This window comes from Ornithorhynchus anatinus, chromosome X3 (assembly GCF_004115215.2).
Source record: "Ornithorhynchus anatinus isolate Pmale09 chromosome X3, mOrnAna1.pri.v4, whole genome shotgun sequence".
NCBI lineage: Eukaryota > Metazoa > Chordata > Mammalia > Monotremata > Ornithorhynchidae > Ornithorhynchus > Ornithorhynchus anatinus.
This window is the reverse complement of record NC_041751.1, coordinates 2,658,928-2,684,201: the sequence shown is the minus strand read 5'-3', so window position 1 is coordinate 2,684,201 and position 25,274 is coordinate 2,658,928. Positions and strand designations below refer to the sequence as shown.

Below are 25,274 nucleotides of genomic sequence, written 5' to 3'. Positions count from 1 at the left end.
TTGAGCACTTACTGTGTGCAGACCACTGTACCAAGCGCTTGGGAAAGCATAGTACAACAGAGTTGGTGGACAGTTTCCCTCCCCACAATGAGATTACAGTTTAGAGGGGGAGACCGACCTGATGTATGGACATGAACATAAGTGTTATGGGGTTGAGGGTGGGGTGAAAACCTAATACCCAAAGGGGACCTGATTAATGTCTTTCTCCCCTTCTAGACTGTAAGCTCTCTGAGGACAGGGAAAGTGTCTACCAACTCTATTCAATTGCATTCTTCCCAGTGTTTGCACACAGTAAGCGCTCAATAAATATGATTGATTGTCTTTGGCCACGTGACACTTAAGGTGATTATGCACCGCCCAGGCCCTTTCCCTGCATTAGTTCATAAGGAAATTATCCCCTCCCTTCCCCCATCTCTCCCTTCCTTCCACTCTTCCCCTCTTGCCTTCTCTGCCTCGGTTCCTCCCTCCTTCCTTTTAGCACTCAGCTTCTCTTCCCTCCAGAGATGGAGGAGAGTTGAGCCACAAGGACAATTTGTTTCTCTCTGGCTGGCGTCTTGGCAAAACTTCTGTCATCTTAAAGCCTCCTAGCCTCTGTCTGACCCCTACTAGCGAGGAGTGTATTCTTAGTATGGGATACCATCCGTTGTCACTGCCCCAGGGGCCTGCTAGGAGGAAGAGAAAGATCTTCCTGCCTCGGCGGTCAAGGAGGGGCCGGACATTGCTGACCCCTGCAGCTTGTCAGCGGGTTCCAACTCTTACATGTCTATTGTATTCAAGAGTGGACGGTCCCACCCGACAAATCTCTGCAAAACGCAGAGAGACAAAGATGAATTCATTCAGTCTTATTTCATTCAGTCATATTTACTGAACGCTTATTGCGGGCATGGCACTGTACTAAGTGCTTGGGCGAGAAGCAGCGTGGCTCAGTGGAAAGAGCACGGGCTTTGGAGTCAGAGGTCATGGGTTCGACTCCCTGCTCTGCCACTCGTCAGCTGTGTGACTGTGGGCAAGTCACAACTTCTCTGTGCCTCAGTTACCTCATCTGTAAAATGGGGGTTAACTGTGAGCCTCAGGTGGGACAACCTGATTACCTTGTATCTACTCCAGCGCTTTAGAACAGTGCTCTGCACATAGTAAGCGCTTAACAAATACCAACATTATTATTATTACAGTACAATAGACACATTCCCAGCAGAATGAATCTCTGGAGCTGTCAGCCTTTAGGCAGTGCTTGGGGAGGGGGAGATGGGTGTGGCGTATGGGGGTCCTGGACCCCTGCAGATGTGATTTAATATTAATAGTAACCAAAAAATAACGGCATTTGTTAAGTGCTTACCGCGTGCCAGGCACTGTCCTAAGTGCTGAGGTAGATATAAGTTAATCAGTTTGGACGATCATGAGTTAACCGATCATTATATCAAAGTCTGTTATCAGAGTCCAGGGGCTGGACAAGCTTAAAAAAAGTGGCTAATGATTGATAATTTGGGAGCTGCATTTTAAGCACTTACTGTGGGCCAAGCACTTATACTAAGCATTGGAGTAGATGCAGGATCATCAGGTCGGTCACAGTTTTAATCCCCATTTTCCTGTCCAGGTTACTGAAATCCCCATTTTCCTGTCCAGGTTACTGAGGCACAGAGGAGCGAAGTGACTTGTCCAAAGTCACAAAACAGACAAGTGGCGGAACTGGGATAAGAATTCAGTTCCCCTGACTCCCAGGCCTGTGCTCTTTCCACTAGGCCACACTGCTTCAATATTGATGAATTCAGACCAGTGAGCTACATTTAGGCCACTAGGCAATGTGGGGGGGAAGATGATGGTGCTTTGCTGGCAGACTTAGCAATTCTATTAAATGCTGCAATATTATCAACTTTTAGAAACTCCCTGAAAAATTAGGCTAAATAGAAACTTTTCACAATTGATCATTTTAAAGCATGTTACTCATAAAATGCTTGGGGTAAAAATACAGCCACATGCTTTATCATGCTATCTTGATGTTGCTTTAGAAAAAAAACTCAGTCTGCTAGCATTTGACAGCTGAAGAATCAGATTTACCCTCATAGGCTATCATTTTAAGCATCCTATATGGCGGTCTTGGACTCAAAGGAGCATCCCCATGTTATTCTAGAGGAAAAACGGACCTCGTCTGATGTGCTTTCCTTTTTCAGACCTACATCTCTCCGAACGCCGCTATATTTAAATCGACTGATGTCAGCGGAGAGAGCGAAGCCATGTTGAACAACATGAGAGTGTACGGGACGTGTGCCATCGCTCTTATGGCCACCGTGGTTTTTGTTGGGGTCAAATATGTCAACAAGCTCGCGCTGGTTTTCCTTGCCTGCGTGATTCTGTCCATCCTGGCCATCTATGCTGGTGTCATCAAGTCGGCTTTTGACCCTCCGGACATCCAGTAAGACCCTCCTCTCGTTTATGTGGCATTTCAGAGTGTTGAATCAATCCTAGTCTTAAAGTTTTTCTATTTAGGGTATCTGTTAAGTGCTTAGTATGTACCGAACACCGTTCTAAGGCTGGTGTAAATTCAAGTTAATTGGGCTGGATTCGGTCCCTGTTTTTTTTAATCACAAAGAAACTGAGCAAATGATCTTATGAATTCCCTATAAATCAGGACACTTACTGAATCTTGGCCAAATTTGTCCCATTTCAAAGCACCCAAAATACATACATTTTTTTTTTGTAACATGATAAATGAAACTGGGCCAGAAAAGCATGGTATCTGTTCACCTGAGCAAAGTGCACAGGAGCTGAGAGGTTGTGTGGTTGTTTCTTTTCATCAGAATCTGTCTCCTTGGGAACCGCACTCTATCAAAGCGTAGCTTCAGCGACTGTGTGAAATATTTCACCAAAGACAATAGAACGGTGACGACACCTCTCTGGAACTTGTTCTGTAACAGCTCCTTGCCCACTGCCACCTGCGATGAATACTTCACCTCAAATAACTTAACCCAAATTCGGGCAATTCCAGGGATTGCCAGTGGCGTCATACTAGGTGAGTTGAAAAACAAAACACTCGAAGTGCGTGTGGGTGTGCATGCGACGATAAATAAGGTATTTGAATCCAGTCACTGAATCAGTGGTATTTATTGAGCGCTTATTCTGTGCAGAGTATTATACTAAAAGCACTGCATTCCAGGAATGAAAAGGCACTGTTGTTAATAACATGAAGGCAGGGACTGGGGCTTCTACTTGTTTATGCTTCCAAGTGTGTTCTGCACTCAGTAATAATAATAATAATGATGGTATTTAAGTAAACCCTCTTTTTCCTCTCCCTCTGTGTCACCCTGACTTGCTCCCTTCATTCAGTTGCCCCGTCCCAGCCCCACAGCACTTAAGTACATATCTGTAATTTATTAATGTTAATGTCTGTCTACCCCTCTAGACTGTAGGTTTGTGGGCAGGGAACTTGTCTGATTATTATTATATTGTATTCTCCCAAGCACTTAGTACAGTGCTCAGCACACTAAATATGCTCAATAAATACGATTGGGTGAATGAATGATTAAATAAATACTGTTCTTAGCACTGGGGTAGGTACAAGGGAATCAGGACAGACACAGTCCCTGTCCCAGTTGGGGTTCAGAGTCTTAGCCCCCATTTTCCAGATGAGGTAACTAGGACACGTGGCAGAGCCGGGATTAGAACTCAGGTCCTTTTGACTCTTAGGCTCATGCGCTCTCCACTAGGCCCCAGGCTTCTCAATGCGTCTCGGTCAGTAGTGTTTTGACTGGCACTGATCTTGTTGAAATTTCCCAACAGATAACTTATGGAGTACTTATTTAGACAAGGGATCATTTGTAGAAAGGCAAGATTTGCCTTCAGTCTCCGGGTCTGAGGAAGTCCAGGCAAGCGGTCTCCCTTATGTGCTGACAGACATCATGACCTACTTCACCATGCTCGTGGGAATCTATTTCCCATCTGTAACAGGTAAGATTTTGAATGGGAAAATAACCGGGTGCTTTGAGGGAGAGCGAAGACTCTACATCTGCTTGTTAATTAATTATGGCATTTGTTAAGTGTTTACTTTGGGCTAGGCACTGTACTAAGCGCTGGGACGGATACAAACAAATCAGGTTGGACACAGTCCACGTCCCACGTGGGGCTCGCGGTCTCAATCCCCATTTTGCAGATGAGGTAAATGAGGCCCAGAGAAGTGAAGTGACGTGCCCAAGGTCACCCAGCAGACAAGTGGTAGTGCCGGGATTAGAACCCTTGAACTTCTGACTCCAAGACCTGTACTCTATCCACTGTGCCATGCTGCTTCTCATGTTGAAGAATGTTGAAGATTGTTGATTGTTGAAGAATGAAGAGATTCACAAAAATAAGGGGCCAGTCTCCTCCTCATCAGTGGTGTTTATTGAATGCTTACTGTGCACAGAGCACTGTTCTAAGCACTTGGGAGAATTACAGTGCAACAGAGTTGGTAGGCACGTTCCCTGCCCACAACGAGCTTGCAGTCCAATGGTGATTTACCCACGTTATGATTCCTGAGGTTATTTGCCAGAAGGATCATTTGGAAGTGACTAGGAAAAGGGTCTCAAATTCATTTTCCTTGCAATCATTTTTCGTGAGGCAGGCAAGAAGAGTTTGATGTCTCAAAGATTTCAAGCTAAAGTGGTTGAAAATGTTCCCAGTGTGCAGTAAAATTGAACAACAGAGCCAGTGGTTGGGTGTATCTGATCAGCCTTCATCATTTTTCAAGGCATTAGAGAGGAAATAAATAGTTTTTCCATTAAGATCTGTAAAAAGCACATTTTCCTGTTCTGTAATGTGAGAACACAAATGCAGAATGTATTCCGAAACTCCTTGCGGATAGAACATCTCAGCTGAGGCTTTTCAGACACTGAGTGACATAAATGCCACCTCTTCTGCACAGATCCAAACTTAGGCTTCTTATAAAAGCAACATTCCCAGTGCCCAAATGCAGCGTCTCAGAGATCGAGACTTGACCGTAGCTCTAGGGGACTCAGAGGGTGACTACGCTACGAGGAGCATTGGGCAGGTGTCCAGTCTTGCTCGTCTTCAGGGATTTCTTCCCACAAGCCCTGCTGAAGAGGTCACCTTTGGGTGTGGCTCTGCCTAACTGACCTACACCTGAGGAGTGTGAGATGTGTCCAGGCTTCCTCTCATCTCTCTGGCTGCTCCTTTGGAGTCTCTTTCAGTGCTCTACACACAGTGCTCTGCACACCGCCATCACTTAATAAATTCTATTCCTACTGCTGCAATCATTTTCACTGTCTTTGGCGCATAACCTTTTTCATTCAGTCAATCAATTGCATTTATTGAGCGCTTACTGTGTGCAGAGCACTGTACCAAGCACTTGGGAGAATATAAGATAAAAATAACCAGACACATTCCCTGCCCACAACGAGAAACGATTGCTTGGAGTTGAGTCGTCCATTCAGTGGTCTTCGCTCCTCAGGTAGTCAATGAATAATGCGGTGACTTTTCTTTCCGATAGGTCCGTACACAAGATCTCCTAACCCTCCCCTCCTTCCGTACCACATCCCTTCTCCAAATCATTGCTATTTCTAGATGGATGACCTGGAGGATTGCAAAACTCTTGCCTCTTACTGGCTGAGGCTGACTTGAATTTGATGCGTTGATTCCTCCGATTAAAGCGATTACGTTTCAACTACTTCCAACTTCCTCGGGCACGGGATTGAGTTTGTTTTTTTTCCACCAGATAACTAGAGCAGTTTCATGACCCACTGTACGCTGTTTTCAATAAACATGGATAGGTGAAACGGGGGGAGGATCAGGTAGCAGATAATATGGCAATTGAAGTTTTTAGATTTCCCCTTCCACCCCCCCCCCCCCCCCCCCCCCGCTTTACTTTCTCGTTGGATTTGTTGATGTTTCCTCCATGGAAAGATCATATTTGGAGACTGCCTTTATTTTGTATCAGATGCCGTCGTTGGGAAGGATCGCTTTAGCTTTCCATTGAGGATTGCCTAAATTCCATCCGATGACTCCCACTTCAGGTTAATGGTTTCTGCATTTTACTCAACCATACCCACATGCTGGCAGCAACCCTCGTTAGTATCTCTCTTAGAGTCAGGGATATTTGAGTGCTCTCAATGTGTTTTTTAAAAAAAATTGCCAAAAGCCCAGAGCTCACTCCCTTATTTGGTAAAGAACAGCCTGGTTGTTCAGAAAAATGCAGTTGGAGATCTTTAATTCCAAACTCTGTACAGAGTAGAATGTGGATTAGGACAAGGTGCTCTGGTTTTTATTTTAGTGATTTATTTTTTCCTTAAATGGTATTTGTTAAGCACTCACTATGTGCCAGGCACTCTACTAGGCACTAGGATAGATAAAAGCTACTCAAGTTGGACACAGTCCATGCCCCTCATGGATTTCTGAAAACATTCCCAAAGGTGGTAATTTTTTTTTTGTGGAGGGGGGCTGCCCTAAAATGAAGTGCTCAGTTTTAAAAGTGACATTAATTCCAAAGATCAGAGGAGACTAAGAATAGTTTCTGACCCATTATGGGACACTGATTCTAGAGGGGAAATTGACTCTTTTTTTAAAAAAGTGGCATTTGTTAAGCACTTCCTATGTGCCTGGCACTGTTCTAGGCGCTGGGGTAGATGCAAGGTAATCTGGCTATGAACAGTCCATATCTGTCATGGGACTCAGTCTTAATCCCCATTTTATAGATGAGAGAGCTGAGGCACAGAGGAATGAAGTGATTTGCCCAAGGTAAGGCACACAGTAGGCTGCTAAATAAGCTTAAAGGATAGATCCAGGCATATTTGATTGGCCTCTAGTATGGGGCGATCACTCGAACGCAGAGATAGTAATGATGTAGTTTTCGTGAAAGTAAGATATAAGTAAAGCAATGGAATTCTTAGACTCATAGCTCACATTGCTAAAGCTTCACTATCTCAGCACTGCAGAAAGTGGATAATCCACTGGTTCCTAAAGTAGAAAAAGTCCCTAAAAATGAATATTTTTGTTATTTCCCTCAGAAAATTTGAGTTCTATTTGATACTGAGAAGCAACAGGGCCTAGTGGATAGCACACAAACCTGGGAGCCAGAAGGACTTGGGTTCTAATCCCGGCCCTGCCACTTGTCTGCTGTGTGACCTTGGGCAAGTCACTTCACTGGTCTGTGCCTCAGTTACCTCATCTGTAAAATGGAGATTGAGACCGTGAGCCCCAGGTGGGGCAGTGACCGTGTCAACCCGATTCACTTGTATCTATCCCAGTGCTTAGTACGCTGCCTGTCCCATAGTAAAAACTTCACAAATACCACAACTATTGTCATTATTAGTATTATCTGGAGAACATGGTGTTTTCCATTCTGACAAATGTTCGTTTTACTGTAGGTATCATGGCAGGCTCCAACCGATCTGGTGACCTCAGAGATGCTCAGAAGTCCATTCCGACCGGAACAATTTTGGCGATCGCCACTACGTCTTTCATCTGTATCCTTCACTTTTCAGACCTGCTTTCAGCAGGCATAGTTTGGAGTTTCAGTAAGTCAATCAGTTCATAATTATTGAGCATTTAGTACAGTGCTGTGCACAGAGTACTTGGGAGAGTACACTATAACAAAGTCTGTAGACACATTCCCTGCCCACAGTGAGCTTACGATCTAGAGGGGGTCAGACATCAATATAAATACGATGGCGCCAAGGTGGGGTGAAAAAGAGTGTGAATCCAAGTGCACGGGTGATGCCGAAGGAAGTGGGAGAAGAGGCAATGAGGATTTAGTCTGATAAAGCTGACTAATCATCCCTGAAATCTTAGTCTAAAACTAAGCAAAGCTCCACCACAGAAATTATATGGATCATGTATACTTCGGAACTTCTTCTAGTAGGAGACTTTGGAAGGTTGGGGATGTCAGTAGTAATCAATCAATCATGTTTATAGAGTGCCGAGCATTGTACGAAGCGCTCGGGAAGGCACAAAATAACAGACTTGGTAGACAAGTTCCCTGCACAGAGCCTTGAAGTTGTATCAGTAGCTGGAAAGGTGTCCCAAGAACATGTCAGTCAGTAGTATTTATTGAGCGCTTACTGTGTGCAGAGCACTGTAATAAGTGCTTGGGAGAGGACAATAGAACAATAAGCCGACACATTCCCTGCCCACAGCGAGCTTACAGACTAGAGGGGGAGACTGACGTTAATAGAAATAAATAAATTATAGCTCTGTACAGTACTGTGGGGCCGAGAAGGGGGATGAATAAAGGAAGCAAGTCAGGGCGACAAAGAAAGGCGTGGGAGAAGCGAAAAGGAGAGCTTTTCCTGAAGGCTCTTGTGGGAGTTGTGCCCTTAGTAAGGCTTTGAAAGCAAGATGGGAAGTTAGAACATCACCAGCAGGTCTCAAAACACCCAAGGATGAAAATAAGATATTTCTCTGGGCTCCGGGCAAGCTTTACAAAGCCAGAATTGTCCCGACAAAAGTGAGCCGTCTGGACACCAAAATTGTGTGGTCATTTTTGGAACAGGCAGTGAGGAGTGGAGAGTCACTGGGAGAGATTCAGGGGACGGGGACTCATCTTTTTGCTTAGCCTCCTCTGCAGAGCCATCCTTGTGCGAGAGGGGATTGTGGGTGTGGGGATAATAGGCCTGGCATGTTTACCTTGAAAACCCCCACCCAATTCAGGGAAACAAACTAGTCCTTTGGCCTGTGTCGTGATGCTAATTTGTTTGGAAAATGGAGGTCACAGCCTTTGCCATGATACCACACCCACCTAACAGGGACGGCTTTCTCACCCCACAGCTGCTTGTTGGGTCTGTACTTGCGGAAACCCTGTTTTGTATTCCCTTAATTTTTCCTAACAGATCTGTCCTGCATTGTGCTCTTTGGAGCCTGTATAGAAGGCGTGATCTTGAGAGATAAGTACGTCCATTCTTGTCTTAAATTTCAGAATTTTACCAGGTTTTGAGTCCCTCGGAAACCCGGCATGTCAGAATCAAGGCTTGTTCAAGTAGCTTTTCATTTGGATCGAAATTTTGTAGGGTATAACTGCTCTTTAAAATTTGAGCTCAAAGTCGGAAACTGTGGAAAAATAAAGTAAAGGTACATTACTGTGCCCATTAGACAAAAGTAAGTTTTAATAATAATGATGATGATGATGGTATTTGTTAAGCGCTTACTATGTGCCAAGCTCTGTTCTAAGCACTGGGGTAGATACAAGATTATCAGGGTATACGCGGTTTTAGGAGTGTATGTGTTTGTGTGAAAATACGTGGGTAGAGGGGGCTGGTTCCCTTGATTTTTTAAAAATGTAGCCTCATCCTCTTCCTCTTTTCCTCCCTGCCACACACACTGTGGCCGGGATTGGAGGTAAAATGTCAAACGTGAAATACAACCTCTAGCGGGAAGGCTATTATTTCTTTGCCAGGAAAGGCTTCGTTTGTGGCCAGTATTGCCAGCAGAAATCCTGGTGCGAATAATGAGCTCTCCCCCAAAACAATTCCTTCTCCCTTGTTTATATAAAGGGAAAGTCTGTGGGGTGGGAAACTTAGCTTTTGAATTAATGGTCGCTCCTACTCATGAAATGCTCATGACTCATTTCATCCTGTTTTTGCTGTAAGGAGCCTCTTTGCCCCACAATTTCTAACTTGGAACAAGTTGTCCGAGTTGCCATTTTAAGTGGAGAGGGTTTGGAAATTCCAAGTGACTCTAACTTGTTAAAAACACTAGTTACATGGCTCATTCTGGGAGTATATTATTCAGCGCTTGGCACATAGTGAGTACCTAACAAATGCCATTATGGTCATTATTATTCACGCATCATGAAGGAAAAATAAGTACTAAAAATTATGGCCTGAAGAGATCAGATCCTCTAAGGACTTATTCATGCAAGTTTTAACTCCTTTCCTGTTAGCTGACTGAGAGCTGTCCAGGTAATTTAGTTGAAAGGCTTCTAGAGCCATAAGGAGAGAGAAAGCCTCAGTTTAACAGATGAGGGCAAGGAAGAGGTGCAAAAACGCATGTGTTCTTTTGTTGGTGATCATCTTGGTCAAAACTAATAGGCAAGAACCTCCTCTTTACATTCAATAATGGTGGTATTTGCTAAGCGCTTACTATGTGCCAGGCACTGTACTAGACGCTGGGGTGGATACAAGCAAATCGGGTGGGACAGAGTCCCTGTCCCTTGTGGGGCTCACAGTTCAAATCCCCATCAGATTTAGAACGGTGCTTGACACATAGTAAGTACTTAACAAATACCATCATTATCATTATTATTATTATTATTATTTTACAGATGAAGTAACTGAGGCCCGGACAAGTGAAGTGACTTGCCTAAGGCCACACAACAGACATGTGACAGAGCCAGGATTAGATAATAATAACAATAATAATGCCATTTTTAAAGGACTTACTATGTGCCAGGCACTGTATTAAGCGCTGGAGTGGATACAAGCAAATCGAGTTGGACACAGGCCACGCCCCATGTGGGGCTCACAGTCTTAATCCCCATTTTCCAGATGAGGTAACCGAGGCCCAGAGAAGTGAAGTGACTTGTCCAAGGTCACACAGCACAGAGTGGCGGAGTCAGGATTAGAAACCAGATCCTTTTGACTCCCAGGCCCATACTCTCTCCACGAGGCCATGCCGTTTCTCTCCATTTACGTCTGCATCTTTACGTTTGTGTCTTACTCCCCATGTCTGCGATCTATCTCTCTTTTCCCTTCTCTTCTTCCAACCCGGGCCCAATCCCCTCCAGGTTTGGAGAAGCCCTGGAAGGCAATCTGGTGATCGGCATGCTGGCCTGGCCTTCTCCCTGGGTCATCGTCATCGGCTCCTTCTTCTCCACATGCGGGGCCGGCCTCCAGAGTCTGACAGGAGCTCCACGGCTGCTCCAGGCTATCGCTAGAGATGGGATTGTCCCTTTCCTTCAGGTGAGCCTTGCTTTGGCGGTCTGGTGGCCTTCTCATTCTTTTACTGTTCTGTCAACTCTGAGAGAGCCCAGCTCTCGAGGTTCTAGACTGTAAGCTCTTGGTGGGCAGGGAATGAGTCTCTTTATTCTTCTATTGTGCTCTCCTAAGCGTTTAGTACAGGACTCTGCACTCAGTAAGTGCTCAATAAATACGATCGACTGACTGACAGTCTTTTCCTTCCTCCTCTCCTGCACGTTATGATGATGATAGTAATTAAGCGCTTATTATATGTCCTAAGTACTGGGTTAGATATAACCTAATCAGGTTGGACACAGTCCCTGTCCCTCATTCATTCATTCAGTGCTGTAGTAAGCACTTGGGAAAGTACAATTCAACAATAAAGGGTGACATTTGCTGCCCAAAACAAGCTGGGGTACATAAATGCCCATTTTACAGATTCATTCAATAGTATTTATTGAGCGCTTACTAGGTGCAGAGCACTGTACTAAGCGCTTGGAATGAACAAGTCGGCAACAGATAAGAGACGGTCCCTGCCGTTTGACGGGCGCACGGTCTAATCGATGAGGGAACTGAGGCAGAGAGGAGTGACATGACCTGCCCAAGGCCTGTGCTTTATCCACTAGGCCATGCTGCTTCTCTTATATAATAAGAGCCTTCAGACTTCATCCCTCAAAAGTCGCAGAGCCACAGAGCGTTGGGTAGAGTGGGAGAGGGGCCAGGCGCACTTAGGTTGGGTGAGAAGGGGGGGGTGAGAGTTAGAAGAGAGAGGCCCTGTTTGCCAACCTTGGGTGAGGACCTTTGAATAGAGCCAGGAGAGGTGGCGGAGCAACCACGCTGTGATCGATAATACGGCCGGGACGTGGAGAAACGTAGCCAAGCCCAGAATCTAGGATGAAACAAAGTCGAGGGTTAGACTGTTCGGCAACCCTGCCTGTCTCCGCTGAAACCGTACTGAAGGAGCCCAACTCCAACACCACCTCCTGCCCGACTTCCGCTGGGCCTGTGACTATCTGAGGATGAAGCGTCTGTGGTTTCCACTTGCACGCGAACACATCTGGCGGCGTGTTTGTGCGGAAGAGCCTGCGGTGGGAAGATACGTGGCACGAAAGACAGGAGACAAAGGAGAGGAGCGAGAAATAGGATGAGAGAGACTTGAAGAGGGAAGGAGGTGGGAATACGGGAATATTCCGCCACCCGTTGGAGTGTCTGTTTTCCTGTCAGTCAGTAGTTTTTATTGAGCACTTACTGTGTGCAGAGCACTGTACTAAGAACCTGGGAGAGTACAATATAACAGACACATTTTCTGTCTACAGCGAGTTTACCGTCTAGAGGGGGAGATAGACATTAAAATAAATGATAGATATGGACACGAGTGGTGTGGGGCTGGGAGGGCGGATGAATAAAGGGAGCAAGTCAGGGTGACGCAGAAGGGAATTGACGAAAAGGAAAAGAGGGCTTTCCCCACCACTTGTTCCCTACCCTTTGCTCCGGCGGCATTTTTGTTCCTTAGCGCTCAGAGAAGAGTGGCACCGGCCCGCTGAGCAGAGGTATTTGCCGCCGGATGGTGGGTTTGCGGTGAGGGGTGGGAGCCCTTTGGAACCTGGTCCTTAGAGGAAGATGTCGCCCGCGGTGGGTTGCTGCCACCAACTGGAGAAGCTACCAAACTGATTCAGTGAAACCCGAAGAAGGTTCGTTTGCCAGAAGCTGGGGTGGTGTGGGCAGACCCCGGCGTAATAATAATAATAATTATGGTATTTGTGAAGCGCTCACTGTGTGCCAAGCACTGTTCAATCAGAAGGTCATGGTTCTAATCCCATCCCTGCCACGCGTCTGCAGTGTGACCGTGGGCAAGTCAGCTTCTCTGGGCCTCAGAGAAGTTCCCATTTCTGTAAAATGGGGATTGAGACTACGAGCCCCATGTGGGATAGGGGCTGTATCCAATCCTATTTGCTTGTATCCACCCCAGTGTTTAGAACAGCGCCTGGCACACAGTAAGTCCTTAGCAAATATCATAATTATTATTATTCTAAGTGCCGGGATAGATACCAGATAGGTTGGACGCATGGGGTTCACGGTCTCAATCCCCATTTTACAGATGAGGTAACTGAGGCCCAGAGAATTGAAGTGACTTGCCCAAGGTCACAGAGCAGACAAGTGGTGGAGCCGGCATTAGAACCCATGACCTTCTGACTCTCGGGCCCGTGCTCTCCACTAGGCCATGCTGTTTCCTCTTATATGCTCTTCGCTTAGAGTGACTGCTGGTCCTAGAGTCAGCAGAGAACCAGAGGAGGGAAAAGAGCCTAACCAATTTAGGCTGACAAGACCTTTGTCAAAAATGGTATTTGTTAATAGTGATGGTATTTGTTAAATGCTCACTATATGCCAGGCACTGTTCTAAGCGCTGGGGAAGATACCAAGTCATCAGGCTGGACGCAGTCCCTGTCCCCCATGGGGCTCACGGTCTTGATCTCCATTTTGCAGACGAGGAAACCGAGGGCCAGAGAAGTAAAGTGGCCAAGGTTGTAAAGCAGACAGGTGGCAGTCGGGATAAGAACCCTGGTCCTTCTGACTCCCAGGCCCGGGCTCTATCCTCTGAGCCATGCTGTTTCTCCTGCCCCCAACCCTCTCAGCTCCTCTTAGACCTTGAGAGGGGAAGGGGAGGAAAAGAAGGGGTTGAAGAGTCCCCAGCGTTCTGGGACTTTGCTATTCCAAGTCTCAGAATTCTGTGGGCCCTAACCTGAGCATGCTCCAGCCTGGATTTGGAAGACCAAGCGTCTAAGACAAGGGAGAGGGCCAGTTTGAGGTAGGTCAGCCAACTCACTGGGGACTGTCGTTCAAGTTCTGGAACCTGTGGTCATTTTCGAATGCCTGGAACAACCAGGCAGTGGCGTGGTGGAAGTGACGATACGATGCACTAGTAGCAGTAGCATTTATTAAGCGCTTACTGTGGGCAGAGCACTGTACAGAGCGCTATACTGAAAGCAAATCCAGCCCGGACCAAATGCACGAACTCACTCGCTCAAACCCTTCCCTTGGACGGGACTAGGTGTTTGGCCATGGGAAGGCAAATGGCGAGCCCACCTGGGCCTTACTCCTCACTGCGGGGATCTGCGAGATCGGCATCCTCATCGCCTCCCTGGACAGCGTGGCACCAATTCTGTCCATGTGAGTACACCCGGCAACTGAATGATCGGAATAACAGCGATAATAATGGTATTTGTTAAGTGCTTACTATGTGCCAGGCACTGTACTAAGCGCTGAAGTAGATACAAGATAATCAGGTCCCACGTGGGGCTCACTGGCTAAGTAGGAGGGAGAACAGGTGTTGAATCCTCATTTGGCAGAAGAGGGAACTGAGGCATGGAGAAGTGAAGTGACCTGACCAAGTTCTCACAGCAGGTAAGAGGCAGAGCCGGGATTAGAACCCAGATCCTCTGACTCCCAGGCCCATGCGGGGGGGGGGGGGGGCACGGTGGGCAGTTCAGTATCCACTCATTGTTTGGAGAAGTTCCTTTATCTTGGGCTTCGAAACTGAACCTCCAATTCTATGGTCGAGTCATTTCCTTACTGCCGTTAGCAGTGAGCCAAGAAAAATCCCTGTTTTAACAGTGGGCTTTAGAGTTTAATGACAAAAGGGTATAGCTCCATAGCGGGCATGTAGACTGATTCCTCTGGGGCACAGCTGCCTAGGGGTTGTTTTTAAGGGTCTCCCCCATCAAAGCAGCAGCAAAAAAACTTGTTTGTAGAAGCATCGCTGAGACGAGAAAACACTGGAGTCCATTTCCAAACCAAATTCAGAATCTGATTTCTCAGCGGCTCCTTTGTCCTGGACAGAAGAAAAAATCCATCCTCCTTGAAGCTGGAGGGGAGAGAAATCCCTCTGTTTCCTTCCATGTTTCCCTTCTGGAGCCCCAGTCCACTCACGACGTGGACATACTTTGAGCCCCCCAACTTTTAAATGGGTTTGGGATGTGGGAGCGGTTAGAGAACTGCTCCTGTTTGCTTTCTTGGCTATCAACACTGTGGTACATTCACAACAATGTTTCCGAAACTCTTAATCTGTATCAGTGCAGCTACAGATCAGACACAGACCCACATGAGGCTCACAGTCTTAAGGGGAAGGGAGAGTAGGTATTTACTCTCCGTTTCACAGATGAGGAAACTTTGGTGAGTTAAGGACTTTACCTGCGGTCACACAGCAGGCGGGATTAGAACCCAGGTCTCTGGACTCCTAGGCCCGTGGTCTTTCCACTAGACTATGTTGCTTCTGCCTTGTTCCTGGTAGGTTATTGTCTTGTTAGAGGCCCTCCACTGGCCTCACCCCATCTCTCCCTTGTGATGGATTCTTTGTGTCCCTACCCGCCTTCTCCACTGCCTTTTCCCCCTCACAGTTTGATCAAGAATTCGCCGAATGTTGGCATACTGGCTGAAAGGAAGACTTATGGAGAGCAATGTGCTCTGTACCAAGCCCTTGGGAATAATAATAATAATGTTGGTATTTGTTAAGCGCTTACTATGTGCCGAGCACTGTTCTAAGCGCTGGGGTAGATACAGGGTCATCAGGTTGTCCCACGTGAGGCTCACAGTTAATCCCCATTTTCCAGATGAGGTAACTGAGGCCCAGAGAAGTGAAGTGACTTGCCCACAGTCACCCAGCTGACAAGTGGCAGAGCTGGGATTCCAACCCAGGACCGCTGACTCCGAAGCCCAGGCTCTTTCCACTGAGCCACGCTGCTTCCCCTAAGGCACCTGCCAAAGCTAAAGACAGGGTCCTTGGGCCAAACTGAATTAAGTTCATGGTGTGACCAGTTTGCCTCTGTTACACTTTCCAGGTTTTTCCTAATGTGCTACATGTTTGTCAATTTGGCTTGTGCTGTTCAGACTCTTTTGAGAACTCCAAACTGGCGCCCTCGCTTCAAGTATTATCACTGGTAAGACCTAACTTTGCTCCGAGCTTTAGCTCTGGAAAGTTGAAGCTAATAATGGCTCTGTAAGCTATCCCTTGGTTAAATGTGTGAAGCATATTGAGAATCCAAGATGTCAGTGTGTAATGAATTTCTTATTGACTGCAGGTTAACCTTTTCATTTTCAGAACATTTTTGGATCAACATTTCCCTTACACCTTGTGTATACTCTCTATTTTTATAGGTATTTGTTGAACACTTACTATGAGCCCGGCACTGTACTAAGTGCTGGGGTAAATACAAGCTAATCAGGATGGACACAGTCCACGTCTCACAGGGGGCTCGCAGTTTTTATCCCCACTTTATAGTAACTGAGGCAGAGAGAAGTGAAGTGACTTGCCCAAGGCCACGCTGCAGACAAGTGGAAGAGCTGGGATGAATCCAGGTCCTTCTGACTCCTAGGCCCATGCTCTAGCCACTAGGACATGCTACTTCCCAGCGTGGGAAGTCTGTCAATCATTATTAAAGGAGCGGAAAATCTATCACTTATCTTGACAGAGTGCTTACTGTGCACAGAGAACTCTACCAAGCCCATGGGAGAGTACAATAAAACAGTAATAATAATTGTGCTATTTGTTAAGCGCTTACTATGTGCCAAGCTTTTAACTAAGCACTTTGGAAGACACAAGATAGTCATATCGGACACGGTCTCTGCCCCACATGAAGCTCAAAGTCTTAAGGGGGAAAGGGAACAGTTATTTAATCCCCGTTTTTACAAATGAAGAAACCACGGCACAGAGAAATGAAGTGATTTGTCCAGAGTCACACAGCAGGCAAGTGATGGAACCAGGATAGAACCCAGGTCCTTTGACTCCCAGGCCCATGTTCTTTCCATTTGGCCGTGCTGGAGGTAGAAGACATGATTCCTGCCCTCAAGGAGTTTATAATCTAGAAGCGGAGACGGTCACTGAAATCATTTTCCAGTAGGAAAAGAGGGAAAATTTGGAAGCATGAGAGTATGATCAGTTAGGAATGTAGATTCCTATCACATTTGGATTTATCTTTATCTGGGAAACAAGGGAGAGGTTTTAAAGAACAGGTCAAGGGGAATTGGTTTTACAATTCTGAAACGTTTGTGTCTGTGCAGGGCATAGAGATAAAAATGAATACGATAGAATTCCTCTACACTGTTATAATTGCTGTTATGTAAAGGGGAATGGGAGGTTAAGTAAAAAGAAGAGTTTCTCCTTTTTATCCGAAATTCAAACTTTGAATCGAAGATGAAGTTAAAGTATTTGGTAAATAATTAAGCCTGTGGTACTGCTTAGTAATCCTGCTTGGAAATATTTCCCTCACAGGTCTCTACCACTCTGTCAAAAAGGGCCTCCTTCCCGTTCTCTCCCCTGTCCCCCCCATTCTCCTTTGGTAGCATCACTGGAGTGAAACTTCAGCACTTCCCAGAAAGGATGATCCATCAAGCGATCATATTTATTGAGCCCTTACTAGGTGCAGAACACTGTACTAAGTACTTGGGAGAATACACTAGAACAGAGTTGGTATGCTCACAAGGGAGCTTACCGTCTAGAGCGAGAGGCAGTGTCGAAAGTAAAATGCGGATATGGACATCTTTGCTGTGGGATGATCAGGAATATTGATCTGAAATGTTTTGTGCAGGCTGTCAACTGTGAACCATTTTCCTTCTAGGACTCTGTCATTCCTCGGGATGAGTCTGTGTCTGGCATTGATGTTCATTTGCTCTTGGTATTATGCCTTGTTTGCCATGCTCATAGCAGGCTGTTTCTACAAATACATCGAATACAGAGGGTAAGCTGTGGCTTTATTTAATTCTTGCTATATCGTGGTCCTCTCTAAGGGAGCTCGTATCAATGAAGGTGGCTTCTTCAGGAGGCTAAGGAACTGCTCAGAGAGTTGAACTGTTTTTGATTTTGGGGGCCGCAGCACTGATTTGGGGGAAGGGAAAAAAAAAATCCACTTGGGATATAAACCCTGATTGCTGTGGAGTTGGGTTTTCCGGGTGACTAGTCTTAAATCAGACAATCAGTTGGATTTATCGAGCACTTGCAGAGCACTGTACTAAGCACTTGGGAGAGTAACACAACAGGAACTTACAGGCTAGAGGCGAGACAGACATTAATATGATAATCTAATATCGTTATTTTTTTATGAATCCATATTCTTGGTCTGAAGCCCTAAAGCCACCGGCTTCACAGATTCCAGAAGAGGAAAAGCCAGCTTAGACCCATCGTTTTAGTTTGAACAGGAAGATGAACCATTTCACTTTTCTCTTTCCTTTTAAGAGCTGAAAAAGAGTGGGGTGACGGGATCAGGGGCTTGTCCTTGAACGCTGCTCGCTACGCTCTACTTCGTGTAGAGCATGGTCCCCCTCATACGAAGAACTGGAGGTAAGACCCCTTCTCTCCCCCACTCCCATTTGGCTCAGTTACTCAGATAATTTGCCCTTGTTACTGTTCTTCCCACTGTTCAAAGGAACAGATCCTCAGATGAATAGAAAGCACAGCCTGAACTTGCCAAAGATGGCATTAAGTTGAAGGTATAATGTCAAGAATTGCTTGTTGATGGTCCTAGAGCAGTGTAAAGTCTTCGCCTCTGGAGGAGTACTAAACCGAAACATAGGTGCCATTGGTTTTCAATCATATTGAGAGCTTACCGTGTGCAGAGCACTGTACTAAGCGCTTGGGAGAGGACAACCTAATAGACATATTTCCAGCCCAGAGCAAGCTTACGGTGTAAAGGTGTTATGATATTAAATGTTGAAAACACGAACTATTTTTCACCATACAGAAATAGGCCCCAGAATATCAGTATTCCTCCCGCTTTCTCCTGTTCCCGGCTTACTTGTATTTCCATTGTCCAAATCCACGTGTTTGCAAATCCGGTGCGATGGATGAGCTGTGGATTCTTGGCCAGGGTTGTCGGGTTGTGTTGCCAGCAGAGGGTGCCACACAACAACGTTAGCCCTCCGTTGGTTGGAATCTCAAAACTAAGTGCGATGGAGGAAAAACTCACCATGGCAACTTGGCAAACCTTCGTTTTTTGCCACGATGCTCCTACTTATTATGACAGCATTTTCACCTTCGCCCGTATTTGCTTTACGTTGCAGACCCCAAGTCTTGGTCATGCTGAATCTGGACTCCGAGCAGTGTGTAAAGCACCCCAGATTGCTCTCGTTCACGGGCCAGCTCAAGGCGGGGAAAGGATTAACGATCGTGGGCTGTGTCCTCGAGGGCACCTATTTGGATAAGCACACCGAGGCCCAGAAAGCAGAAGAGGTATGCAGAAACCACCCCCACAGACAAAAAAATAAACCCAACAACCCAAAAACCCTACAAACACCCAAACAGGCTGGGAGAATATGAAGATTGTATCACTTTGCATCAGGAGCATAAACGTGGATTTAATTAAGAAAAAATTTCCTTTGTGTCTTTTATAATTTCTATTGGATTGCTGCAGGAAACCACACACCTGAACTGCACACCTCTAAAACTGGCAGATTGTTGACCCTTCGATTCATTCACTTCAGTCATTCAATCGTATTTATTGAGCGCCGACTATTTGCAAAGCACTTATTTAGCGCTTCTCCCTTTTCTTTCAATTGCATTTTTGAATTACATTCACCTTTAGAGGCCGCCGATTTTGGCGAAGAGGAGGTGATCATTTGTTCTGTAATTGGATTTTATTTCGGAGAAGGATTTAGCTCGGTGGCCTGTTGTTTTCCTTTTCTAATCTTGTTAGCTTAATTTTCTCTGGCAGAACTGAAGTTTAGGAAAACAGTACAAAAGGATTGTCTTCAAAATTAATTCTAATTACCCTGATTGAGACTTTGTGGGTCCTTCCTGCCCCCTCTCCTGCAATTTAAATCATTCCAGGGGGGAAAAAGTACAGACTAATAAATCCTATCCAGGAAGAAATCCAATTACCGACTTCATTGCCATATATGAGAAACCCCATGGTTCTTAGATCTCATTAAAACACAAGTTTCAGTGTGAGTATTAACTGGACTTTTCTTGGACAGAGAAAGTGCCTGACTAAAACTCCACAAAGTGGTATTAGTTTCTCGGGCTAAACCTGGCTTTGTAGTTTTAACGGCATTTATTTTGGTCCGTTAATGCGTTCTGCGTTTCTTTTCCAAAGGTAATTTGATGTATCCCTACCTTAGTAAAAGACCCCATGTGGTGAAAATAAAAGGTTAGAAATGATACCAGAGTCATTTTGACTTGCATGCCGGCATTATTTGTCTGGCTTTTCCCTGTTCAGCCTCATAAAATACCACATATTTTGCAACCTGCGTTGCTCGTTTTTGACACATGCTCTTCGGGATTTTAATCTAGCCAGTCGGACAGCAATTTGGGAAAAGATGTCCAGATGCATTAATTGTGGAATTGAGTCAGTGCACTTTGCATTTAGCCAAATTTAATTCAGACCCGTGTTCCAGAGTGACTATCTGACCTAGGGATTGAGTGCCTTATATTAAGATGGGTGTGTCTCACTCCTCACACCTTAAGTAAAGTGGGGTAAATCTGAGCGTGCCTCCCAGGGAGGAATGACAATAATAATAATAGCAATAATAATAATAAACATAAGAGTTGTGGAATTTGTTAGTCAATTACTATGTGTCAAATACTGGGTCTCACAATCTAAGGAGTAGGGAGACCAGGGATTTTACCCCCATTTTATAGATGAGGAAACTAAGGAACAGAGATGGTAAGTTCCTCGCTCAGGGTCACGCAGCAGGAAAATGGTGGAAGTGGGATTAGAACCCAGGCCTTCTGACTCCCAGCCCTGTGCTCTACCCACTAGGCCAAGCTCGTTCTCTAAGGAAGTGATCCAAACTCAGACACTCGGTTAACGGTGATCTTTACAAGCCTTGGGTTTTGATGTTGATTACTTAGAGAAGGGAGTAGAGAATAGATAGAGGATAGAGCATGGCCCTGGGAGTCAGAAGGACCTGGGTTTAATCTTGGCTCTGCCACTTGTCTGCTGCGTGACCTTGGGCAAGTCACTTCACTTCTCTGGGCCTCCGTTCCCTCATCTGTAAAACGGGGATGAAGACCATAAGCCATCTGTGGGACAGGGACTGTGTCGAACCCGATTACCTTGTATCTACCCCAGTACTTAGAACAGTGCGTGGCACATAGTAAGCACTTAACAAATACCACAATTATTATTATTATTTCTTCTGATACAAAAATCTATTGTTTCCTTTCTTGTGGGAATCAGAACCTGGAGGCTTTCAACAGATCTGGGACTCCTTGCCCCTTTTTGTATTGCCTCCTCATTAAGTTGTATTTTCAAGTTTCCTGGGCATCGGTGTTACATCATCCTGTTTATCTTCTTCTTGGCAGAACATCCGAGCCCTGATGGCGTTGGAAAAGACCAAAGGGTTCTGTCAGCTGGTGGTCTCGTCCAGTTTGCGAGACGGAATGTCCCACCTGATCCAGTCGGCGGGTCTCGGGGGCATGAAACACAACACTGTCCTCCTGGGCTGGCCTCAGTCGTGGAAGCAGTCAGACAATCCCTTCTCCTGGAAGAACTTTGTCGGTGAGCACAGTGTCCTGTTTCTTCCTACCCCTGGACAGCTGCCAGAAGCCCTCCTCTTCCTCCACTTCCTTCTGTATCGCCCAGACTTGCTCCTTTCATTCATCCTCTCTCCCAGCCCCATAGCACGTATGCATATATTCATTCATTCAATCATATTTATTAAGTGTGCGGAGCAGTGTACTAAATGCTTGGGAAAGTACAATATAACAGACACATTCCTTCCCCACAACGAGCTCACAGTCTAGACAGTGAGCTCACACTATATATATTTGTCTGTAACTTATTTATGTGGGGATGTAAATTAATGTCTGTCTCCCCCTCTAGATCTTAAGTGCTCAAGAAGTACGAATGAATGAATGAATGAATGTGTGTCATTTTGGACATTTCAAGATTACAGACAGGGAAAGGGGAAAAGGGAGTATCCAACGGGTAAATCAATCAGTGGTGTTTATTGAGTGCTTACTCTGTGCAGAGCACTGTCCTAACTAAGCACTCGGTAGAGTATAGTACAACAGAGTTGGTAGAAACAGTCCCTGATCACAAGGAGTTTACAGTCTAGAGGGGTAAAATGGATTGCTCAATATCCGTTTTCCCATCTACAAAGTAGGGGTGGGTCCGTTCTCAGAGTTGATTTAGGATGTGAGTTCAGCTGTAATAATTGTGGTATTTGTTAAATTTAATTTAAATTTAATGAAATTTGTTAATCTAGTAAACTGTGGTATTTGTTAAAGCGCTTGTACAGTGTGTCAGGCACAGTACTAAGATCCCTGATAGATACAAGATTGGACACAGTCACTGTCCTTCTAGGGTTCACAGCCTAAGTAAGAGGGAGAATAGATGTGCACTTGGTAGAGCGGCCGTGGGGCTATGCCGACAGGAAGTCACTGTTCCCTTTTGTCCTGTTCTAGCAGGGGCTGCTAGGTAGGATATTCTCTGGGCATGCTGGATGTTGAGTGAGACAGGGATCACCTCACTGTGTCGTCTGGGCTGACGGCTGCTCGGGGATTGTAGCTTTCCCTTGAGGAAACTAGGCGAAGATTGTCCTACAGTACTCAATCAGTCATATTTACTGAGTGATTGGGAAGAGTATTGTCTATCGGATATGAAGAGGAAGGGTGCTCCAGGCCAGAGGCAGGATGTGGGCGAGAGGTCGGCCGGGAGCTAGATGAGCTGAAGATATACTATTTATTGAGTGCGTACTGTGCGCAGACCTCTGGACTAAGTGCTGGGGAGAGTACAGTGAGACAGGCATCAGAGAAGCAAAATGTGCCGGCTGGGTTGTAGTAGGAGAGCGGCGAGGTGAGGTAGGAGCCGGCAAGTTGATCGAGGGCCTTAAAGCCGATGGTGAGGAGTTTCCGTTTGACATGAGGAATGTCCTTCTTGCTCCCACAGATACGATCCGTGAAACCACTGCAGCTCAGCAAGCCCTGCTGGTGGCGAAAAACATCGACACGTTTCCTCAGAACCAAGAGCGCTTCAGCGAGGGGAACATAGACGTGTGGTGGATCGTGCATGACGGCGGCATGCTCATGCTGCTTCCCTTCCTCCTGCGCCAACACAAGGCGGGTACCGTGAGCTCCCGGCTCTGTCCCGGAAGGGGCAGGAATGGAGGGGCCCGAGGCTCCTCAGAATTTTTTATGCCACCATTTTCACACCCACATGCACGCTCGCCGAGCCCTGCGTTCAGTAAATCCAGCCCTTCTGCATTCATGCAGCACAGGTGGTTTTGGCAGATGCCTTGGCATCACATGTCTCACCTGCCTCACTTGTAGGGAAGACTCTTCTCTACCACCCTGATCTAGTCAAAATACCGAGTGAAGATAATTATTATTAAGTGTTGTTGAGTTGTTTCTGAGTCATAGCGACTCCACCGATATACTTTCTCCAGACGTCCTGTCCTCGGCCATAATCTGCAACCTTTCTAACGGTTCTTCTGTCGTTATGATCTCTGTCCATCTAGCTGCCGATTCGCCTCTTCCACATTTTCTCTGAACTTTTCCTAGCATTAGTGTCTTCTCCAGAGGATTAGTCCTCCTGCTTTTGTGTCCAAAATCTAAGTCAAGTCCTTTGGCCTTACAAAGACCACTTTGGTTTAATTTGCTCCAGAATCCATTTACTATTCACAAAAGCCTTCTCCGATATCACATTTCTAAAGAATCGATGCTCTTTCTATCCTGTTTTTTCACTGTCCGGCTTTCAGATCCACACATTGTCATTGGAAATACCATAGAGTGACACTTTGAAGATAATTATAATAATAATAATTGTGTTATTTAAGTGCTTACTATGTGCCAAGTACTATAATAAGCACTGGAGTGGGTACAAGCAATGCGGGTTGGACACAGTCTCTGTCCCACAGGGGGCTCACAGTTTCAATCCCCATTTTACAGATGAGGTACCTGAGGTCCAGAGAAGTAAAGTGATTTGCCCAAGGTCACACACCAGACAAGTGGCAGAGCCGGGATTAGAACCCATGACCCTCTGGCTCCCAGGCCCGTGCTCTATCCACTACGCCGTGCTGCTTCTCCAGTGATAGTACTTGTTAAGCGCTAACTATGTGCCAAGCACAGTTCTAAGTGCTGAGGTAGATTCCAGTTAATCAGGTTGGACATAGTCCCTGGCCCACATGGAGTTCATGATCTTAATGCACACGGTGGCAGAACTGGACGGTCTAGATCACCGTCAGGGGATTGGCTGCTTAGCTGAAGCCCAGCTGTATATGCAGGAGTTTCTGACCATCATCAGTCAATGGTGTTTATTGAGCACTTACAGTGTGTAGAGTGCTGTACTAAGCGCTTGGGAGAGTACAATGTAACAGGTGGTAGACACATTCTCTGCCCACAAGGAGCTTACAGTCTAGAGGCACAAATGGGCCTAGCAGAGGCTGAAGGAGTCTTGGGAGAGATCGATGGGAGGCATGTTAGAAGTTGAGGGAGAGGCCAACAGATCCAGGCTTCCCTAGAATCTCTCTCCTCTCTGTCTCTCTTTCCCAGTGGTATTTGTTAAGCGCTTACTGTGTTCCTAGCACTCTTCTAAGTGCTGGGGTAGATATAAAGTAATCAGATGTCCTACATGGAGCTCACAGTCTCAACTCCCATTTTACAAATGAGGTAACTGAGGCACACAGAAGTGAAGTGACTTGCCCGAGGTCAGAGAGCGGACACATGGTGGATCTGGGATTAGAACCCAGGTCCTACTGACTACCGGGGGCATGCTCTCTCCACTAGGCCACACTGCTTCTCTCTTCTGTCCCTTTTCCCTCCCCACTTTCCGCATGGTTCCACTTCCTCCCCTCCTTATCCAGGTGCCCCTTTACCGATGGGGCCTGCTTCATCACTGCAGATTCATCGTTTATTTCAGGCCGGCTCTTGAACTTGGCGTCATTTTACACCCTTCTCCTTTCTCGTTAGGTGTGGCGAAAATGCAAGATGCGTATCTTCACAGTAGCCCAAATGGATGACAACAGCATTCAAATGAAGAAAGATCTCCAGATGTTCTTGTACCATCTCCGGATCAGTGCCGAGGTAGAGGTCGTGGAGATGGTAAGCTGGATTATTATTTATTTATTTGGAAACCCTGTCCTCTGGAGATCTTGGGACAGTTGCAAGGCCTGGGCTGGGTACATGAGCTTCTCCCTGAGACTATTTGCTGTCTAATTAGACCATTTCTGCCTCGATAGTTCATTTGCCATATTAATCAGTCAGTCAGTGGTATTCATTGAGCGCTTACTGTGTGCAGAGCACTATACTAAGAGCTTGGGAGAGAACAGTGCAACAGAACAACGTAAGCCCGTAATGGGCTTATGTCGATGAGTGTATCTCACTCGGAAACACACTGTGATAAGTGGACTAATTTATTTAAGGCTATCGGAATTATTAGACAGCGACTAGAGGGAGCTATCTTGCCTTTAAAT

At 45.9% G+C, this 25,274-nt stretch overlaps 1 protein-coding gene across 3 annotated transcripts in view; it reads left to right on the top strand.

The window, feature by feature from the left end:
- The window catches only part of SLC12A7 (solute carrier family 12 member 7), a 97,373-nt gene that overhangs the window by 53,972 nt on the left and 18,127 nt on the right, over nucleotides 1-25,274 (top strand). For all 3 annotated transcript variants that reach the window (XM_029053775.2, XM_039910601.1, XM_007669899.3), the window contains exons 7-20: nucleotides 2,169-2,410; nucleotides 2,796-3,007; nucleotides 3,775-3,942; nucleotides 7,350-7,448; nucleotides 8,811-8,868; nucleotides 10,703-10,877; nucleotides 13,924-14,042; nucleotides 15,710-15,808; nucleotides 17,486-17,605; nucleotides 18,100-18,204; nucleotides 18,924-19,092; nucleotides 21,166-21,361; nucleotides 22,754-22,923; nucleotides 24,772-24,903. In XM_029053775.2, coding sequence (XP_028909608.1) covers nucleotides 2,169-2,410; nucleotides 2,796-3,007; nucleotides 3,775-3,942; nucleotides 7,350-7,448; nucleotides 8,811-8,868; nucleotides 10,703-10,877; nucleotides 13,924-14,042; nucleotides 15,710-15,808; nucleotides 17,486-17,605; nucleotides 18,100-18,204; nucleotides 18,924-19,092; nucleotides 21,166-21,361; nucleotides 22,754-22,923; nucleotides 24,772-24,903 — 2,064 coding nt within the window. The remainder of the gene's footprint in view (nucleotides 1-2,168; nucleotides 2,411-2,795; nucleotides 3,008-3,774; nucleotides 3,943-7,349; nucleotides 7,449-8,810; nucleotides 8,869-10,702; nucleotides 10,878-13,923; nucleotides 14,043-15,709; nucleotides 15,809-17,485; nucleotides 17,606-18,099; nucleotides 18,205-18,923; nucleotides 19,093-21,165; nucleotides 21,362-22,753; nucleotides 22,924-24,771; nucleotides 24,904-25,274) is intronic.